The following is a 21,092-nucleotide window of genomic DNA, read 5'->3' as shown; positions in this document are numbered from 1 at the left end:
CTGGTCCCTAACACTAGGTGCACCCTAGCTCACCCTGTTCTCTGGGTCACTTCTAATGGTGAAGATGCTGAGGCCACGTACCTTGCCTTAGCTCCTGATTCTGCCCTCAGCGTGTACCCTTACGCTACCCAGGGAAGAGGGGAGTAGTAGTGTACCATAATACACCAACCAGACTAACAAGGTAATAGGAATGGGGATAAAGGAAAATACCAGTCATAAAAACACACGCATAAACACCCAGGGAGTGGATGCTGGTGTAAAACCAAAGTAGTAGGAGGAGAGTATTGGCACACAAACTTAACCACACAACAGTCTCAGATAAATACACCAAACACCTTCTGCAATAACCACCAACAACCTCCAGCCATGCCGCATAAGCTAGCTCTGACAACGAGTGCTAGCCAGTACTCCGTTTATATGGCAGTGGTAACAGTGCACAGCTGAGGCTTGATGCAGGAAAGCTTCCAGGAGCTCTCAGCTGGGCAGATTAACCCCTGCACTGCTAAAAGAAACTTGCATTGTATAATATGAAGGTGAAGTGCTTCTAATTAGTGCAAGAGTAGGAGAAATCAGATGCTGCAGTGTTTTGGTTCCTATCGCCGTAAACCCGTGACGCTACTTTTAATCTAGAAATGACAATGATGTTTGGATTGTTAATTTTTGACCAGGTGCAGTTGTTGGGCCTGTCACCCCACTTGAAACCCTATTCTGGGCCTTGGTAAGCTGGCCATGTTCTTCTGCTTTCATTAACATGCTAAGTCTTGGAATCAGATCCTAAATACTTCAGTTGTCGGGTTAAGTGGTTAAACAAGTACAGAATATTTAATGAAATCCAGGAAGATTACAAGCATAAATATAAGGAAAATATAGATCCTTCCCTTTTGTCACAGGTCTGGATGTTGTAACCTGTTCAAATCACTCCAGTGAGTTTGTTGGAACTTTGTCAGAACTCAGAATCGAAAGTTATTGTCTTTGTGGAATAATATCGAGAACTTTCACTATTTTATTCAATTACATTTATTTCACGATCATTAAAGAGGTTAACGATTTTAATATTGATTGGCCTATCCTTTAGAATAGGTCATCGATGTCTGATCAGTGGGGGTCCGACACATGGCACTCCCACCACTCAGTTGTTCTGTTGGCGGACACCGAAACCGCCCAGTAAAGGTACAGCACAGCACTGACGGAATAGTGGTTTGTGGCTGGCTGTAAGTCCGTCCCCTATGGAATTGAACAAGGGGCAGTACCTGTCTGCGGCCACTGTATCGTTGACCGAGATTAACCGGGCAGTTCCAGACGACAACACTTCAACAGCTGATCGTCAGGGACGCCCACACCTCCACCAACCAGACATTGATGACCTATCCTAAAGAGAGGCCATCAATGGGAAAGTCGTGGACAACTTCTATAAGCTCTATCCGTTGAACCAGGATATTGGGGGTGAGATCTTACAGGGATGCTCCCTCCCTATTAGAAGATTCCTTTGATCTGTTCTGATGTGATGGAGGTGGATGATGACTTACCAGTAATTTGATTTTCCTGAAACCCATGATGGCATACCTACTTATTCCTTCCCTCGTCTTATGGCGGTTAAGGTTTTAAGTCTATATCTTCTGATTGAAGCGTGAGTGAATGTGTAACAAATAAGAATGATAGATGTAGGTGACTCCTACTTGTAAACCACATTGGAGGAAGTGACCGTTGCCTTTATTTTTTTGCTCTTTGCTTCCCGTCTGGTGATAGGGTGGGTCCCTCTCTGATTCTGATGTGGGGTCCAGAAAAATCAAAATACCACTAAGTATCATTATGCAACCCTTAAGTGGGCAGAAGTTTCCCTAACCTGTATTATACCGGTCTCACTCAGTCTTTCCTGATCATAGATTGGTGTCAGTGGGGAGAGGGACAGGGAGCTGCGCAGCGGAAGTGTGCTCTGATCGGGGCACGGTACCTTGTAAATGCTCTTCCCTATGATTTAAAGGGAACCTGTCACTAGATCTATGCTGGCCAAACATATCATTAGATTATTGTTAATCTACAAGAGATGGGTGAGGATACAGTAGGCGAGGGTAGAGCTGGTCGTGCAGCGGTTTAGTTGATCGGTGGTTACTGCAGGTTGTAGGCTTGCTGGAAGGGGTAGGTCTTAAGGTTCTTTTTGAAGGTTTCGATGATAGGCGAGAGTGATATGTTGTCGTAGAGAGTTCCAGAGATATGGGGGATGCACGAGAGAAATCTTGTATACGATTATGGGAAGAGGAGAAAAGAGGGGAGTAGAAATTGGATATGTGGTTTGAAGGACGGATCAGTGTCAAGGATTACCCCGAGGCACCGAGCTTGTGGAACTGGGGAGAGTGGGCAGCCGTTTACTGTAATGGATAGGTCTGTTGGGGGGGGGGGGGGGTCGCGTGAGATGGGGGGTGTGATGAATTCTGTTTTGTCCATGTTAAGTGTTAGAAATTTAGCGGAGAAGGATGAAATAGGAGACAGACATTGAGGGTTTCTGGTTAGTAGGGTGGTGATATCTGGTCCAGAGATGTAGATCTGTGTGTCATCAGCATAGAGATGATACTGAGAACCGTGAGATTCTATGAGCTGTCCCAGGCCAAAGGTGTAAATGGAGAAGAGCAGGGGCCCTAGGACTGAACCTTGAGGGATTCCGACAGATAGGGGGCGAGGTGAGGAGGTGGTGTGTGAGTGGGAGACGCTGAATGTCCGGTCTGTTAGGTATGACGAGATCCAGGATAGGGCCAAGTCTGTGATGCCAAGGGATGAGAGGGTCTGTAATAACAGGGAATGGTCCACTGTGTCAAAGGCAGAGGACAGGTCCAGGAGGAGGAGGACAGAGTAGTGGTGTTTGTTCTTGGCGGTTAAAAGGTCATTGGTGACCTTAGGGCAGTTTCAGTGGAGTGGTGTGGCCTGAAGCCAGATTGTAAGCGGTCGAAGAGGGAGCAGGGAGAGATATGGGAGGACAGTTCAAGATAGACGTGGTGTTCCAGTAGTTTTGAGGCATAGGGGAGAAGTGATATAGGGCAATAGCTAGATACAGAGGATGGGTCAAGAGAAGGCTTTTTGATGATAGGTGTGATAGAGGCATGTTTAAAGCTTGAGGGGAAAACACCAGTTTTTAGTGATAGGTTGAAGACTATGGAGGAGGATGAAGACTATGGAGAGGTTTGGGATTAAGTGGGATGGGATCGTGTCAAGTGCACAGGTGGTGAGATGTGATCTTGAGAGTAGAGTGGAGAGTCGATCTTCTGTAATGGTGGAGAAGTTGGTTTACGAGGTGGAGGGCTGGGCAGATGGGGGGAAGGGCTCTGAGGGTTGTCGACCAAAACTGTCTCTGATGTTCTCAATCTTCTGCTTGAAAAATGAGGCAAAGACTTTCAGCTGAGATAAGTGGGGAGGGAGGAGGTGCTGGGGGACGAAGGAGAGAATTGAAGGTGTTGAATAACTGTTTAGGGTTGTGAGACAGGGAGGATATGAGAGATGAGAAGTAGGTTTGTTTAGCTGTGATGAGTGTGGTCTTGAAAGAAGTGAAGGACTGTTTGAATGCAATGAAGTGCTCGTTAGAGTGGAATCTTTTTCATCTCTGCTCTGCAGCCCTGGAAGCTCGCCTCAGTTCTTTGGTCAGGCTGGTGTGCCAGGGCTGTCTATTGATTTTGCGAGATTTGGTATGTGTGAGAGGGGCAACAGATTCCAAAGCTGCAACTATTGTGGTGTTTAGAGCGGCAGCGGCATCCTTATTGTGTAGGGAACTTATTTCTGTAAGAGGGGGAAGGGATTCAGAGAGAGTGTAGATCGAGGTGTTTTAAGATTTCTGCGAGGGTGTGCAAGTTTGTGGGTTGGGGATTGCAGACAAGGAGTGGAGAGGGCAGAGAATGTGAATAGGTAGTAGTCGGGAAGAGGTGAGTTAGAGGTTAGATAGGGAGCAGAGGTGGGTGAAGATGAGGTCCAGGGTGTGGCCATCTTTGTGGGTGGCTGTTGAAGACCATTGAGTGAGGCCGAAGGAGGAAGTGAGAGATAGAAGTTTAGTGGCAGCTGAGAGGGAAGTGTCAATGGGGATGTTGAAGTCACCCAAGATGATAGTGGGGATGTCAGCGGAGAGGAAATTAAGTAGCCAGGTGGTAAAGTGGTCAAAGAAGGGGGTGGCTGGCCCTGGGGGGCGGTAAATGACAGCCAGTTGGAGGGGGAATATATAAGATATATGATCATATGATGTCTTCCGGTCCCACGACTAGCACCTGCCAAAGTTGTGCTGTGGTTGGAAGAGGCATTGATCTGGTAATTGGTGTAGGATCAGTGTGGAGATTCATTTTCACCATAAAAATGTAATGAAAAACAAAGGGGGTGTGTGGAATCAAAGTGAAATTGTAAAGAAAAAAACAGCGCCAGAAGCTCCATCCCATGTGCCGAGGAGATGAACATCAAACATTTTATTGCTGCTGCAAACATGGCTCTCTGGGTAAGGTAACTGCAGTGTTAATGAGGTTTGCTATAGCCATGGGTGTTTGTAACAATATTTATTGGTAACTAAAAGAGTGAGTTCACAAATCGCTTTTATCAATCATTTCTATCTGTCTTGCGACTCATTATGGACATATTCCCCTGATGAAGCCAGAAGGCGAAACCTGTCGAGAGTTGTTAGTGATGTCGAGGCAGAACATGTTCAATGGTTAATTTAAACCAGGAAAAATTAGCGAGTTTCTAGATGATCAGTCCCACGGTGACTTTAATTGTGTTGCGAATAGCGAATAAGTCAGAGAACACAATTAATAGAAACGTTGAGTTTTATTTATGGTCTAGAGCAGATAAGTAGTTTACTTACGGCAATGTGTAAGTAATTGTTGTTTGATTGCTACCCGGACTGTCAGAGTTAATTGTGAGGCCATTTTTCCCCTGGCTCCAACCTGCTAGATGTCTTCTCTTCTCCTGCCACTCTTGTCTCTCCCACCAGTGCTGTAGTTGGGGTCTCTGCCTGCCAGTCCTGTGTGTAATGGATGGCAGGGTGCGCACGTGTCTTCTCCTGCCACTCTTGTCTTCCCCCACCAGTCCTATAGGGGGTCTTCTCCCGTCAGTCATAGTATGTGGAGATTCCCTGCAGGTTCTCTGCCTGTACAGAACTAATGTTCTTATATACTGACTGCAAGCGGAGATCCTGAGGTTAGGAGAACAGGACGTTCCCGCTACAGTGATGATAGTCAGGGGTCATCCTCCGCTGTACGTCCGTCTGGTCCATGTATCTTCGGTGTTTTCACCACGTTTCTCTTCTCTCTTCAGTCTCGGTGTGTGAAGTCTTGGATCCAGAAGTATTCAGTGCCGATCACTTGTTTCCTCGTGGGTGGACTAATAGTTCTCTCTACTGGTGAGAAACTTACTATAAAATGTTTTACATGTAAGAATGAAGGCGTCTTCAGAGCTGGAAATCTAATATGGCCCCTGGACATGAGATCTGTGCCGGGGCTTTGTGGGACTTTTCACCACCGGCTTATGTTTAGGACCCGTTCTCATTGAGGGACCGCTTATGGCTGAAGGAACATATCTATATAAGATCCCTGTGTGCACAGACCAGAGGCTGCTACTGCAGGATATGAGGGGACAGTACTGCTGATAATCATTATATAAAAAAAAGGCAAGTCCTGGTTTTGTATGGTTGCTGCCGCGTCTGAGATAAGGGTATGTGCACACTCTTGGTTTTGGATGCAGAAAGATCTACTGCAAATACTCACATGTTTAATGCGTTTTTTACTTTTCCCCCATTTACTTGGGTAAAAAATGGTGAAAGAATGGACGTGCTGCAGATTTGGGGGTCGGGGGTTGAGGGATGTCTTTAAATTCGCAAGGAAAAAATAAAGCTGCTAGATGATAGCAAGAACCCTGGGAATGAAGAAGGTGGATACTTTTTGCAGCAGAAGTCAATGGCGAGCACATTTATCTGAGTTGCTGTCCCCATGTCCTGTCTGGCTGCCATGTAGATCTGTTACCACTACATGGTGTGGGGGGCTTATTACTGGAGCGGAGTCACATCCTGGTGCAGTGTTTGCTCCCTGCTGTACTGGGGACTAATGCTCTTTTAGAAATATGTGGGGTATTTAATAGTATCTGTGTTGCTCTGTCTGAGATACGTGGCGTAGAAGATTTGTATTAATCTCTCGCTCTTTCTCCTTCCAGTTTATCTGTTGAGGACCTGTCCTCCAGTCCATCCCACCTGTCCCAATAAGTGGACAAGATCCAATGAGAAATGCTTCTTTGTATCACAAGCAACCAAGGACTGGAATTCCAGCCTGGAATTCTGCAAGTCAGACGGAGGAACGCTGCTGCCCGCGGGCAACGAGACCCAGGTAATCAGAACATCTAAAGAAGGGACTGGGCTGGGGGTACACTGGGAAATGTTCCTCCAAACAGACCCCAATCTGCACTTAAAGATCCCCTGACCGCTCTATTGGGGGAAGAGAGTTGGATCCACTTTGTCCTTGTCTGGGTTCTTGGTCCCATTTTCCTGGACCCTCTATATGACGAGCCTCCTCATCATGTTTCAGCAGGAGATCGGGTCGCTCCATAATCTGGTCGGCAACGACTATTGGATCGGTTTGAATAAGGACACAGATTCTTTGGAGTGGAAGCAGCTGAATGGATCCGTGTGGCCTTGGCCAATAAAGTGAGTAACAATGTAGTGAGATGTATCTGGGGTAACTGAACCACCGCTCCAGCTGTTTCTCCACCAGCAGAGAAGCACATCAGACTATTATTGATGTGATAAATCCCAGCGAGGAGCGCGCTGGCCCTAACTATGGCTCCCAGCCAGGGGCACTCTGGCCCTAACTATGGCTCCCAGCCAGGGGCACTCTGGCCCTAACTATGGCTCCCAGCCAGGGGCACTCTGGCCCTAACTATGGCTCCCAGCTTGGGGCACTCTGCCCTAGCTATGGCTCCCAGCCAGGGGCACTCTGGCCCTAACTATGGCTCCCAGCCAGGGGCACTCTGTCCCTAACTATGGCTCCCAGCCAGGGGCACTCTGGCCCTAACTATGGCTCCCAGCTTGGGGCACTCTGGCCCTAGCTATGGCTCCCAGCCAGGGGCACTCTGGCCCTGGCTCCCAGCCGGGAGCGTCCCGGCCCTGGCTCTGGCCCTAGCTGTGGCTCCCAGCCATGGGAGCTCTGGCCCTAACTATGGCTCCCAGCCGGGAGCCCTCACTCCTCATCTTAAACACACGCACTAGTGTTTGTAATGTCTGCTGTGGTACATCGTAATGGTATATGTTGTGTTCTTGACCCCTTTTTCTGTGTCTCGTAGGCATGATCACCCAAAGATGAGCTGCAGCTGTGTTAATTCTGGAGAATATGTGGCTCTGGACTGCTCCACTTCAAGACATTGGATCTGTGTCAAGTTCCTTTAGTTGCCCCAGTACCTGGGTGGTGTCGCTGCAGGGTCACCTGGTGTCTTCGGGTGCTACTGCTGCAAGATGTCCATATCGTTGTTGCTGCAGAGTCGCCTGGTGCCTCCAGGCGTCATTGATGCAGTGCTTCATACTGTCGTCTTTGCAGGGTTGCATTGTGTCTCCAGGTGTCGTCGCTGCCGGACCACCTCATGTGTACAGGGTCTTCTCCCCGCCGCTATAAATGTAGAATTTTGCAATAATCAGATTTTGCTATTTTGAGTGCTTCGAGTGTTTTTGAAATTTTGCTTTTAACTCATCAATGGGGCTTGGAAAAATGTAAAACCGCATGCAAGAAATGAAAGCCCCTCCAGCAAAGCTTTTATGCTGGTTTTATACAAGCAAAAGGTGTATGGAATTGCTTTGCTTTCGTAGGCTGATCCAGGAGCCGATCACTGTGGATTTAACATCTGTACAATCAAATTTTTATATAAATTTTCTATTTTTATACTTTTATATATAAAATGTAACAATTCCAGAAGTGATCAATATAAATGAGGCCTGGTCATGCCCTCATGTTTGGCCTCCAGTCTGGCCATCCTCTTTTACCCCTACTGCTGCTATCTCTGGGCCGTGCTGATCCCGCTGCAGATCTCGTCCTGTGATTATCAATTCTGCACCATTTCTGAATCCTGTAATAAATGGTCCATGCACATTTTACACTTTTGCTCTCGAGTCTCGTCTGTTTCTCTGAGTGCCTGATATCTGTATGGCCGTGGGGTGTGGACCCTTACACAGGCGTGAACTTCAGAGGGCAATTGTGACAGAAATAGAGCTGCAGAGTTTATACTAGGAGGGTAGACGTGTCTGGTATCGTCGTATTGTTACTGACCTGGAGAATCGGGTCACCAGAATATTTTTAATATAAAAGCTATAAAATAAAAAAAGTTGAAATTGCTTTTTTTTTTTTCCCTCCAATCCCATCCACGACAGGAGCACAGGAGGAAGCCTCCTCCACATCCTAATCAGGAGAGACAGGAAACACAGAGGTTTAAATAGCCTCTCCTCACCTTCTATCCTAGGGGCGTGAAGAGATGTGCTGTGGCCGGTAGGCTGTCGCCTCGGAATTTGCCTGTGCTAAGCCGGGCTACAGAGGTCGATCCCGCTGCCTTCCTCTTCATGCGGCTCTCGTACCATTCTGGAGCGGGAACTCTCCTGTGCTCCAGGGCAATGCTGAGTGGTGTCAGCCTGAGGTCCTCCCATAGCTCCTCAGCGTTATTCTTCCTCCTTCCCTCAATGTTGGCATGTGACGCACGCATACAGAAAGTACTAGAAGCTCCCAGGGTCTTTCACTCATGACGTCACTCCTCATCTGCAAAGCTCAGCGTGAACCCTGGCCCACTTAGTGTTTCTGGTATGGGAAAGTTTCCACTCTTTTGGGTCATTTCCCCTCTTTGTTTCAGCGGGACAAGGATCCACCACCGAGAGTGAGGGAGAAAACTATGAACTGCACAGCTGTCATTTGTTCTAAAAAGTCCCCCCTCTGCCCATAAAAAAAACAAAAAACACTGTGCCAAAGGTGTACAGAGAAGATTATAAAAGAGGAACAGCCTTCCAGCATGGAAGAAGTTGGGGAATGGTACAGCTGGAAATTGTGTTCCGTAACCTGTTTTTTGTTGTTGTTTTTTTTCAATCTCTCTCTATGAGCCAGTCATTGGCTAACAAGAGAAAGTACAATCCAAGGGATAGTTCTGACTCCGAAGCAAATGTCTCTATCTCTGACGAATGGCTGGATGAAGGAGCATTAAGCTCGAATAGAAATGTAGAACAGAGATCTAAAGTGTTTTTCCTCAAGATATGGAGGAGCTGTGTCGGCTTTGAGGAATACAATGGAAGTAGAGGAAAAAGACTAGACTACCCGAATCGTCCAAGGTGACATTTTTGGAGGGTTAAAGTAAACAAGGAAGTTGGGAAAATGAAGGATAGATTTCCTCTAGAGGACGACAACCAAATGTTGGTCTGAAATTATAAAAGTGGATATTGAAGTAGCTAGGGCGGCAAAGAAGACTACCTTACCATTTGAGGACTCCTCTCAGCATAAAGATCTGAGGGACCAGACAATGGATGGTTTTATTAAGGAAGCCTTGGGAGACATTGGCGGCTTCACTAAAGATTGTGATTTCAACATCTGTAGCAAGATCCATGTTCTGTTGGTTAAATCAGCTGGAAGATCATCTCAGTGGTGGCACTCCTGAGGACCAACTGGCCTCCTTACCTTGGCTACAAAAATCAGCAGGATTCCTAGCAGATACTTCAGTGGAATCCGTCAAGATAGGAACAAGATCTTCAGTTTTCTTAAACACCTTAAGGAGAGCGGAGATATTTTTCCAAATCCAAGCTTTGCTCCATTCCATTCAGGAGGGAATATGTTTTCGGTCCAGCACTGGATGATCTACTAACAATGGCATCGACTAAGAAAAAAAAAAATCATTATCCAAACCGAAAATCCTTAGAAGATCCTCTCGTTCATTGCAGGCCCAAACCCCCAGTACAAAGGTAAATGAGAACAGCGTCCAAGCCAGGTAAAAAAAAATTCAAAGAAGCTTTATTCTACCATGAAAATACAACATTTCGACCTATAGAGGCAGGTCTTTATCAAATATACAGGATATCACAAAGGGCTGGCTTATATAGTGTGGACACACCGTCTGCACCAACCACCACAGAAGCACAGCCCCCAGACATAAATTACATAGTTTATATAATGACTCGAAATCTTAATTGATTCACCGAGTGTCTATTATCAAAAAAGTGTTTAGGAACCGATAATTCTGTTAATCCCGTTCTAATAGTACTTTTGTGCTTACTGGTGGGGGCACTGACCTCCATCGTGGTCTCACCTACATACACCAACCCACAGGGACATACAATCAGATATACTACAAAACAGGAAGCACATGTGTATCTTTCTATCAATGAATTTTTTTTTTTACCCGTATGGGGGTGATGAAAAGAATCTCTGACAGAATCGGTTGCGAGGTGAATTCCGGAATAGATGGTAGGCCCTAATGTAACAGGGACTAGTACTTCTTTACGATACCCTCGATTTGTTTGCTCGCTGAGCAATATGTATGGAATATGTTTTACAGTCCATCTCGTAAGTGTCCCATTGGGTGTTTCTTCCAGTGTCAGTTTTAATGCCTTATCTTTGTACCTTAACACCTCACTCCTGGAGTAACCTCTCCTTATAAATTTTTGACACATGCCCTCTAACCCCTAAATCAAGTTTCTCCTCACATGACACAATCCTCTGTACTCTCATTTGGCTCCACAGAAGAGAACTCACCATTCTCCATGGATGATTACTGTTATAATGAAGCAAGCTATTTCTATCTGTACTTTTCACAAATAGATCAGTATTCAAAGTATCATAATTCTTATACACAAAAGTGTCGAGAAACTGCACTTGGCACGTCGAATGTGTCATGGTAAATTGTAACTCAAGATGTATTTGGTTAAGTTCCAACTGAAAGGCAAGAAGCTCATCAAAGGAACCATCCCACACTAGAAAGATGTCATCAATGTAGCACCACCAGGCTCGGACATGATTCCAGAAGGTGGAGCTGTATACATGCCTGTTGTCGAATATCACCATATAGATGTTAGCATAAGTTGGGTCCACTTTGGACTCCATGACGGTACCCTGTATCTGCAAGTAGTAATCATACCCAAAGAGGAAATAATTCCTCCCGAAGATGGTCTCAAGCAGCGTGAGGACAAGCTGTGCACAATCTGGGGCCATATCCAAGCCTGATAGCACATCGGCCACAGCCTAGAGTCCTTTGTCATGTTCAATCGACGTATACAATGAAACAACATAAAATGAAGCCAAAATGTTGGTATTCCTGATATAGGAACAGGCAGCAGTAGCAAAACTACGTAGAACCCGATCTAAAAAACTAGCAGTCTTATTGAAAAGGGAACCCTTCCCAGATACAATAGGGCATCTGGGGGATTCAACACATTTTTATGTATTTTAGGGAGTACATATAGTACTGGTATGATGGGAGTATCATCTATAAGGTATGCTGACAGCTTATGGTCACTGAGTCATTGTGTAGGGAGTCAGTGACCAGAAACTGCAATTCCTATTGAAAACGGATAGTGAGATCACAGGGTAATTTCTCATAAACTAACTGATCATCTAGTTGGCGTATTATATCTGCCCTATACTTACAACTGTCCATGACAACCACCGCTTTACTCAGTTCTAGTAATGGGACAGGGACAGGGCCACTATCCTCATTTTCTTCTAATAAGAAAACCAACAGAAGCTTATAAGATTATCATAAATCTAAAACTTCTGAACCACCATGTTTCATACAAAAAGATCTATGGTTCCACTGATGGGGAAATATTTTGTCATGGCAATCATCACTCTACATAGTACCAAGTTACCATACATCCAACTTATCGGAGATTCCTGAGATTTGCAGTCACACAAGGACAGAAGGTCCGTCACTTCCAATTCTAGGTCTGTCCTTTTTGGGCTCCTCAACTACTTACAAAGGTCATGGTAGATTGTCCACTAAGTGGACTATTTCTTAACAGCTCACTCTGTTCAGCAACTTGAAGACCATCTTCAAACAACTCTCCAAATTCTGGTATCCCTAGGGTGGCAAGTAGTGATGCGCAAAGGTGCTCGGATGATGTGTTATCCTAGTATCTTGAGCGTGCTCAGCTAGAGTCTCTGCGGCTGCATGTTTTGTGTCAGTTAGACAGCCACAACGCATGCGGGGATTTCCAAACAAACAGGCAATCCCCTCATGTTGTGACTTTCTAACAGCCGCTACAGTTAGAGTAGCCTAGCTCCGGATGGGCCCCCTCAGAGCGTGGGGCCCGGGGCAACTGCTCCCCTCTGCCCCCCTCGGTTGCTACGCTAAAGCAAGACTATTGTACTTGTTTTTATTAGGCATACCCTTTTTCACATGTAACACGCCATGGAATAAATGGCGCTATAATAATATGTCTCAACTGATAGTCCTCCCTTCCTTTTGTCAAAATCTAACAAATAGCAGAGAAGAATAATTTCATGCTTTGGATATCCAGAGAGCTATTCTCTACTATCTATCTATCACAAACAGAGGCCCGGAGAAAAGATCAAGATCTTTTTGTACAATATTGTGGACAGAGTAAAGGGATGAAGATCTCCAAAACATACTTTTGCGAACTGGATTAAGATAGCAATCTGTCAATCGTATAAGAGCCAGAATCGCCAGAGTCACTGAAAGCTCATTCACCAGAGCTATGTCAATTTCCTGGGCCAAGAGGGTTAATACCTCCATCGAGCAGATTTGCCGACCTGCTCCTGGTCTTCGGTCCATACCTTCTTGAAGCATTATAGATTAGATTTGATGTCCAATAGAGATTTAGCCTTTTGATAGAAACTTCTTAAGGCAATTGTCCCTCCCTAGCGTTATTGTTTGGTATTTCTCCTGTGGTGCTGTTGTAGAGGGGATTGGAGAAAATAGAATTACACTATTTACCCCCTGCTGGCATAACCTCAAATGAACTCGAGCGTGAGAAAATTATCAGAAAAATTCCCACGCTCGAGTTTATCTGAGGTTATGCCAGCAGGGGGCGCAGCACCGCAAGTCTAGGTAGCTACATTCCCCTGCATTCCATTTATTCCCCAGTTTTTACAGGCAGGGGCGGCTGAATTAGCAGGCTCCTGCTTGTAAAATTATTTAACCTCTTCAGATGGATTTACAGCGTGGGGCAAGACTGAACGACGGAAGGTTTGGGATATTGTTGATTTTTTTATTTTAACTTTATTTCAGGTGACAAGGGTCTTCTATTGGATTGAGAGTATAATAAACTATTACAACACACTGTGTCTTTATTTCAATAAAATACTTTTTTCCTAATGTGCGTGTTTTATTAACCATTTACTACTATTGGATTAATAATGGATGGGTGTCTTATTGACACCTCTCCATTATTAACCAGGCTTAATGTCACCTTACAATAGCAAGGTGACATTAACCCTTTATTACCCCATATCCCACGGCTACATGGGAGCGGGAAGAGAGTGGCCAAGTGCCATAATAGGCGCATCTTACAGATGTGCCTTTTCTGGGGTGGCTGGGGGCAGATGTTTTTAGCTGGGGGGGGGGGGGGGGCAATAACCATGGACCCTCTCCAGGCTATTAATATCTGCCCTCAGTCACTGGCTTTACCACTCTGGCGGAGAAAATTGCGCGGGAGCCCACGCCAATTTTTTCCGTGATTTAACCCTTTATTTTAACAGCTAGAATGGCCAAATTTTGCACACATACACTTGCAACATTACTAATGAAGAAAATGTAAAAAAATAAGGGATATAAAAAGGTTTACTGTATGTAACCATGTGTCATATCCTGTCGGGTTTGGGAAGGAGATAGCAAAAGCCGGCAATTGAATTACCGGCTTTTAAGCTATCTAGCGCTGTATTAAATATAAATAAAAATATATATATATATATATATATATACTAGCTGAAGAGCCCGGCGTTGCCTGGGCATAGTAAATATCTGTGGTTAGTTATAGCACCTCACTTCTCCTATTTTCCCATCACGCCTCTCACATCTCTCATTTTCCCCCTCACTCCTCTCATTCCCCCCTAACACTTGTCATTTCGACCTCACATCTGTCATTTTCCGATCACTCCACTATTTTCCCTCACTCCTCTCATTTTGCACTCACACCTTTTCATTTTCACCTCACACCCCTCATTTTCACCTCACACATCTCATTTTCCCCTCAGTATATACATGTTTGTCATCTCCCTTATATATAGTATACACCTGTATGTCATCTCCTGTATATAGTATATACCTGTATGTCATCCCCCCTGTAAATAGTATATACCCGCTGTATGTCATCTTCTCCTGTATATTGTGTCATCTCCTGTATATAGTATATACCTGTATGTCATCTCTTCTGTATATACTATATACCTGTATGTCATCTCCTCCTATATATAGTATATACCTGTATGTCATCTCCTGTATATAGTATATACCTGTATGTCATCTCCCCTGTATATAGTATATACCTGCTGTATGTCATCTCCCGCTCTATATACATATGTGTCATCTCCTCTTTTATATAGTATATACCTGTGTGTCATCTCCTCCTGTATATAGTATATATCTGTGTGTCATCTCCTCCTGTATATAGTATATACCTGTGTGTCATCTCCTGTATATAGTATATACCTGTGTCATCTCCCCTGTATATAGTATATACCTGTGTGTCATATCCCCTGTATATAGTACTGTATATACCTGTATGTCATCTCCTCCTGTATATAGTATATACAGTTAGGTCCATATATATTTGGACAGAGACAACATTTTCTTAATTTTGGTCATGGACATTACCACAATGAATTTTAAACAAAACAATTCAGATGCAGTTGAAGTTCAGACTTTCAGCTTTCATTTGAGGGTATTTACATTAATATTGCATGAAGGGTTTAGGAGTTTCAGCTCCTTAACATGTGCCACCCTGTTTTTAAAGGGACCAAAAGTAATTAGACAATTGACTCCAGGGCTATTTCATGGACAGGTGTGGGCAATCCCTTCGTTATGTTATTCTCAATTAAGCAGATAAAAGAACTGGAGTTGATTTGAGGTGCGGTGCTGCATTTGGAAGGTTTTGCTGTGAAGTAAACATGCGATAAAGGAGCTCTCCATGCAGGTGAAACAAGCCATCCTAAAGCTGTGAAAACAAAAAAAAAAACATCCGAGAAATTGCTACAATATTAGGAGTGGCAAAATCTACAGTTTGGTCCATCCTGAGAAAGAAAGAAAGCACTGGTGAACTCATCAATGCAAAAAGACCTGGGCGCCCACGGAAGACAACAGTGGTGGATGATCGCAGAATAATCTCCATGGTGAAGAGAAACCCCTTCACAACAGCCGACCAAGTGACCAACACTCTCTAGGAGGTCGGCGGATCAATATCCAAATCTACCATAAAGAGAAGACTGCATGAAAGTAACTACAGAGGGTTCACTGCACGGTGCAGCCACTCATAAGCATCAAGAAGAAAAAGGCTAAAAAACATCTAAAAAAGCCGCACAGTTCTGGAAGAACATTGTATGGAGAGATGAAACCAAGATCAACCTCTACCAGAATGATGGAAAGAGAAAAGTATGGCGAAGGCGTGGCACAGCTCATGATCCAAAGCATACCACATCATCTGTAAGACCCGGCGGAGGCAGTGTGATGGCGCGGGCATGCATGGCTGCCAGTGGCACTGGGTCACTAGTGTTTATTGATGATGGGACACAGGACAGAAGCAGCCGAATGAATTCTGAGTTATTCAGAGCTGCCATACTGTGTGCTCAGATCCAGCCAAATGCAGCCAACTGATTGGTCGTCGTTTTGTACTACAGATGGACCATGACCCAAACCATAAAGCCAAAGCAACCCAGGAGTTTATTAAAGCAAAGAAGTGGAATATTCTTGAATGGCCAAGTCAGTCACTGGATCTCAACCCAACTGAGCAGCATTTCACTTGTTAAAGACTAAACTTCAGACAGAAAGGCCCACAAACAACCAGCAACTGAAAACCATCGCAGTGAAGGCCTGGCAGAGCATCAAAAAGGAGGAAACACAGCGTCTGGTGATGTCCATGAGTTCAAGACTTCAGGCAGTCATTGCCCACAAAGGGTTTTCAACCAAGTACTAAAAATGAACATTTTATTTAAAATTATTGAATCTGTCCAATTACTTTTGGTCCCTTTAAAAACAGGGTGGCACATGTTAAGGAGCTGAAACTCCTAAACCCTTCATCCAATTTTTATGTGGATACCCTCAAATGATAGCTGAAAGTCTGAACTTCAACTAGATCTGAATTGTTTTGTTTAAAATTCATTGTAGTAATGTCTATAACAAAAATTAGAAAAATGTTGTGTCTGTCCAAATATATATGGACCTAACTGTACCTGTATGTCATCTCTTCTGTATATACTATATACCTGTATGTCATCTCCTGTATATAGTATATACCTGTATGTCATCTCCCCTGTATATAGAATATACCTGCTGTATGTCATCTCCCGCTCTATATACATATGTGTCATCTCCTCTTTTATATAGTATATACCTCTATGTCATCTCCTCCTGTATATAGTATATACATGTGTCATCTCCTGTATATAGTATATACCTGTAAGTCATCTCCTCCTGTATATAGTATATGCCTGTGTGTCATCTGCTCCTGTATATAGTATATACCTGTGTGTCATCTCCTCCTGTGTATAGTATGTACCTGTATGTCATCTCCTCCTGTATATAGTATATACCTGTGTGTCATCTGTATATAGTAAATACCTGTGTGTCATCTGCTCCTGTATATAGTATATATCTGTGTCATCTCCTGTATATAGTATATACGTGTGTCATCTCCCCTGTATATAGTATATACCTGCTGTATGTCATCTCCCGCTCTATATACATATGTGTCATCTCCTCTTTTATATAGTATATACCTCTATGTCATCTCCTCCTGTATATAGTATATACGTGTGTCATCTCCTGTATATAGTATATGCCTGTGTGTCATCTGCTCCTGTATATAGTATATACCTGTGTGTCATCTCCTCCTGTGTATAGTATGTACCTGTATGTCATCTCCTCCTGTATATAGTATATACCTGTGTGTCATCTCCTGTATATAGTAAATACCTGTGTGTCATCTGCTCCTGTATATAGTATATATCTGTGTCATCTCCTGTATATAGTATATACGTGTGTCATTCCCCTGTATATAGTATATACCTGTGTGTGATCTCCTCCTGTATACAGTATATACCTGTGTGTCATCTCCTCCTGTATATAGTATATATCTGTGTGTCATCTCCTCCTGTATATAGTATATACCTGTGTGTCATCTCCTGTACATAGTATATACCTGTGTCATCTCCCCTGTATATAGTATATACCTGTGTGTCATCTCCTGTACATAGTATATACCTGTGTCATCTCCCCTGTATATAGTATATATGTGTGTGTCATCTCCTCCTGTATATAGTACTGTATATACCTGTATGTCATCTCCTCCTGTATATAGTATATACCTGTGTGTCATCTCCCCTGTATATAGTATATACCTGTGTGTCATCTCCTCCTGTATTAGACCTCGTTCACACGTTATTTGCTCAGTATTTTTACCTCAGTATTTGTAAGCTAAATTGGCAGCCTGATAAATCCCCAACCAACAGGCAGCCCTCCCCCCGGCAGAATATATTAGCTCACATATACACATAATAGACAGGTCATGTGACTGACAGCTGCCGTATTTCCTATATGGTACAGTTGTTGCTCTTGTAGTTTGTCTGCTTATTAATCAGATTTTTATTTTTGAAGGATAATACCAGACTTGTGTGTGTTTTAGGGCGAGTTTCATGTGTCACGTTGTGTGTGATGAGTTGCTTGTGGCGACATGCATGTAGCGACTTTTGTGAGATGTGTTTTGTGTGGCGACATGCGTGTAGCAACTTTTTGTGTGTCGAGTTACATGTGACAGGTTAGTGTAGCAAGTTGTGTGCAGCAAGTTTTGCGCATGGCGAGTTTTGCGTGTGGCGAGTTTTATGTGTGGTGCCTTTTGAGTATGTGCAAGTTTTGTGTGAGGCAACTTTTGCATGTGTTGCAACTTTTGTGCATGTGGCAATTTTTCTGCGTGTGCAAGTTTTGTGTGTGGCGAGTTTTCCATGAGGTGAGTTTTGCACGTGTGGCGAGTTTTGCGTGAGCCTAGTTTTGCATGAGGCGAGTTTTGCGCGTGGCGAGTTTTGAGCGGCGACTTTTGTGCTTCGACTTTTATGTGGCGAGGTTGGTGTATGTGTGGTGAAATGTGTGCTGAGGGTGGTATATGTGTTCAAGCACGTGGTAGTGTGTGGCGCATTTTGTGTGTGTGTGTTCATATCCCCGTGTGTGGAGAGTATCCCATGTCGGGGCCCCACCTTAGCAACTGTACGGTATTTACTCTTTGGCGCCATCGCTCTCACTCTTAAAGTCCCCCTTGTTCACATCTGGCAGCTGTCAATTTGCCTCCAACACGTTTCCTTTCACTTTTTCCCCATTATGTAGATAGGGGCAAAATTGTTTTGTGAATTGGAAAGCGCGGTGTTAAAATTTCACCTCACATCATAGCCTATGACGCTCTCGGGGTCCAGACGTGTGACTGTGCAAAATTTTGTGGCTGTAGCTACGACGGTGCAGATGCCAATCCCGGACATACACACACACATACACACATACACACATTCAGCTTAATATATTAGATATGTGTCTCACTGATATATATATATATATATATATTTATATATATATATATATATATATATATATATAGACTGTATATATGTTTTCATGAATATTTGAGCCCATGGATCCATTGTATGTCCGTTTTGCAAGCGGGCGAGGAAATCTCGCTGTACGGATGCCATACGGATTACATAAGGAGGTTTACATGCGCAAAATACGCTGCCACACCTTGCCTACGGATGACATACGGATCACTATTTTGGGAACATTTCTGCGTATAACGCATGTAAAATACAGACCGTATTTCCCTACGCTGAGTGTGACACCGGCCTTAGTGCTTTGGTGAAGTCAGCTTGACTATTTTGGGGTTGGCGTAGAACATGTCTGATAGGCGCACTCAATGATGTCAGGAGCGTGCCAGAAGTCACAGAGCCTCTGGGCTATTCCAGATGGAGGCTGGCGTTTGAAAAAGACTGAGCTGCCTTCATCTGACGGCAGTGTGTCAGCAGGCAACGACAGAGTGCGTAGATTCATCTTCAAGGATTCTCATGCCTGCACGTCAGAGTGGATAAACCCACAGCCTCCAGAAGGGATTTTATACTTTCTTCCTTACAGGACACGCCTAGGAAATGCATCTCTAAACCCAAGCCCAAAGACTGTGCGTTATGTAAGGCAAAGCTACCGGATGAAGTCTTGTATATTAAAAAAAAACAATTTGTGAAGAACCCCTTTGCTTTCCGTGGAGATTAGATTAAGGCTAAAGTAAAAAATGTCCTTAAAGCCCCAATGCAGCCTAAAGAATGTAGGAGAGATTGCTCGGGGAGAGCCAAAGCCATATCATCATATGAGCTCGGCATATCAAAAGGGGAATGGGTCTCGTTTTCTTCAGATGAAGGTGAAACAGGACAGCACTGCTTCCCAATAGAAGACATGGACCAGTTAATTAACGCCATTCGGCCCACCATGGACATAGGTAAGCACAAGTGTATTAACAACATAATGTATGGAGGGCTGAAACATCATAAACGTTTAACGACAAGGTATTATCACTCATTAAACAAGAGTGTAAGACACTTGAGTGAAAACGGCTCCTAACATCGGCAACAGAATACACTGCTCAAAAAAATAAAGGGAACACTAATATACCACATCCTTGGTATCTGTTAATGAAATATCCCAGTTGTAAATTTTTATTCATTGCATAGTGGAATGTGTTCAGAACAATAAAACATAACAATTAGCAATGTAAATCAAAATGAATATCCCATGGAGGTCTGGATTTGGAATGATGCTCAAAATCAAAGTGGAAAATCAAATTACAAGCTGATCCAACTTCAGTGGAAATGCCTCATGACAAGTCAAAATGATGCTCAGTAGTGTGTGTGGCCTCCACGTGCCTGTATGACCTCCCTACTGTACAACGCCTGGGCATGCTCCTGATGAGGCGGCGGATAGTCTCTTGAGGGATCTCCTCTCAGACCTGTACTAAAGCATCCGCCAACTCCTGGACAGTCTGTGGTGCAACGTGACGTCGGTGGATGGTGCGAGACATGATGTCCCAGATGTGCTCAATCGGATTCATTTCTGGGGAACGGGCGGGCCAGTCCATAGCTTCAAAGGCTATATCTTGCAGGAACTGCTGACACACTCCAGCCACATGAGGTCTGGCATTGTCCTGCATTAGGAGGAACCCAGGGCCAACCGCCCCAGCATATGGTCTCACAAGGGGTCTGAGGATCTCATCTCGGTACCGGCCTTTGTTCGAGCCCAGGCAAAGAACGCCAGCGAGTGTTTGAAATGCGTTGCCTTTGATCACTACATGGATTGTTTTTAAAAATATGAATACCCTTTTAAGAAATACACGTCAGCTATCTGGGACAAGGCACCATAAAATGAAGAAGCTAAATCAAAAGCCTCCAAAAGATCATTACTGCCCTTTAATTATATGGGTAGGGGGGTAGTGGGGCATTGAAAAAAGCACGGGAGTCTTCAGATGGCTCTTTTAAGCCAACCAGCATCCACCTCTAAGGCCAGGTCTTTGATGATGTGGCTGGATCTTCTGGAGACTCCAATTATTACTAGGTTATCTTCTTATAATACAAAGGGCAGAAAACCCTGGGGTTAAAGTGTTGGTCAGGAGATATTCAGTCCAAGTCAAGACTGTTCCATACCCTGCCAAGGGGAATATCTGCTTGGACCTGTGTTGAGTAACATCCTAGAAAAAACAGGGGATAGAAAAAAAGGGGGTTCCCTAGCTTGGTTTTAGCTTTGTATAGAAAAATCCTCTTGAAGGAGGAGATATAAGACCACAAAGAAACCAGGATAAGTGTGAAGACCAGGGGAAGAAAAGTAGAGAATTCATGTTTGGAGGTCTCTTTCGTAAACAAGAAATATACACAGTGGCA

The 21,092-nt window shown here is 44.1% G+C and overlaps 2 protein-coding genes across 3 annotated transcripts in view; one reads left to right on the top strand and one right to left on the bottom strand.

Moving 5' to 3' along the window:
* Positions 1-8,100, top strand: part of LOC138638849 (killer cell lectin-like receptor subfamily B member 1A) — a 61,557-nt gene extending 53,457 nt beyond the window's left edge. The window contains exons 2-5 of one of the 2 annotated variants that reach the window (XM_069728514.1): positions 5,278-5,362; positions 6,169-6,338; positions 6,537-6,655; positions 7,291-8,100. In XM_069728514.1, coding sequence (XP_069584615.1) covers positions 5,278-5,362; positions 6,169-6,338; positions 6,537-6,655; positions 7,291-7,393 — 477 coding nt within the window. In that variant the 3' untranslated portion in view covers positions 7,394-8,100. The remainder of the gene's footprint in view (positions 1-5,277; positions 5,363-6,168; positions 6,339-6,536; positions 6,656-7,290) is intronic. The other variant, XM_069728515.1, reaches the window with a different exon arrangement.
* A 1,636-nt stretch (positions 8,101-9,736) lies between these two features.
* The window catches only part of LOC138637962 (DNA (cytosine-5)-methyltransferase 3A-like), a 51,121-nt gene continuing 39,765 nt past the window's right edge, over positions 9,737-21,092 (bottom strand). Inside the window, exons 13-14 of the mRNA XM_069726884.1 lie at positions 11,610-11,684; positions 9,737-9,843 (exon numbers count right to left, since the gene is read on the bottom strand). Of these exons, the coding sequence (XP_069582985.1) occupies positions 9,737-9,843; positions 11,610-11,684 (182 nt within the window). The remainder of the gene's footprint in view (positions 9,844-11,609; positions 11,685-21,092) is intronic.

The sequence above is a fragment of the Ranitomeya imitator genome, chromosome 5 (genome assembly GCF_032444005.1).
Source record: "Ranitomeya imitator isolate aRanImi1 chromosome 5, aRanImi1.pri, whole genome shotgun sequence".
NCBI classification, from domain to species: domain Eukaryota; kingdom Metazoa; phylum Chordata; class Amphibia; order Anura; family Dendrobatidae; genus Ranitomeya; species Ranitomeya imitator.
The sequence above is the reverse complement of the archived record's forward strand: the minus strand, read 5'-3'. Positions and strand labels throughout refer to the sequence as shown.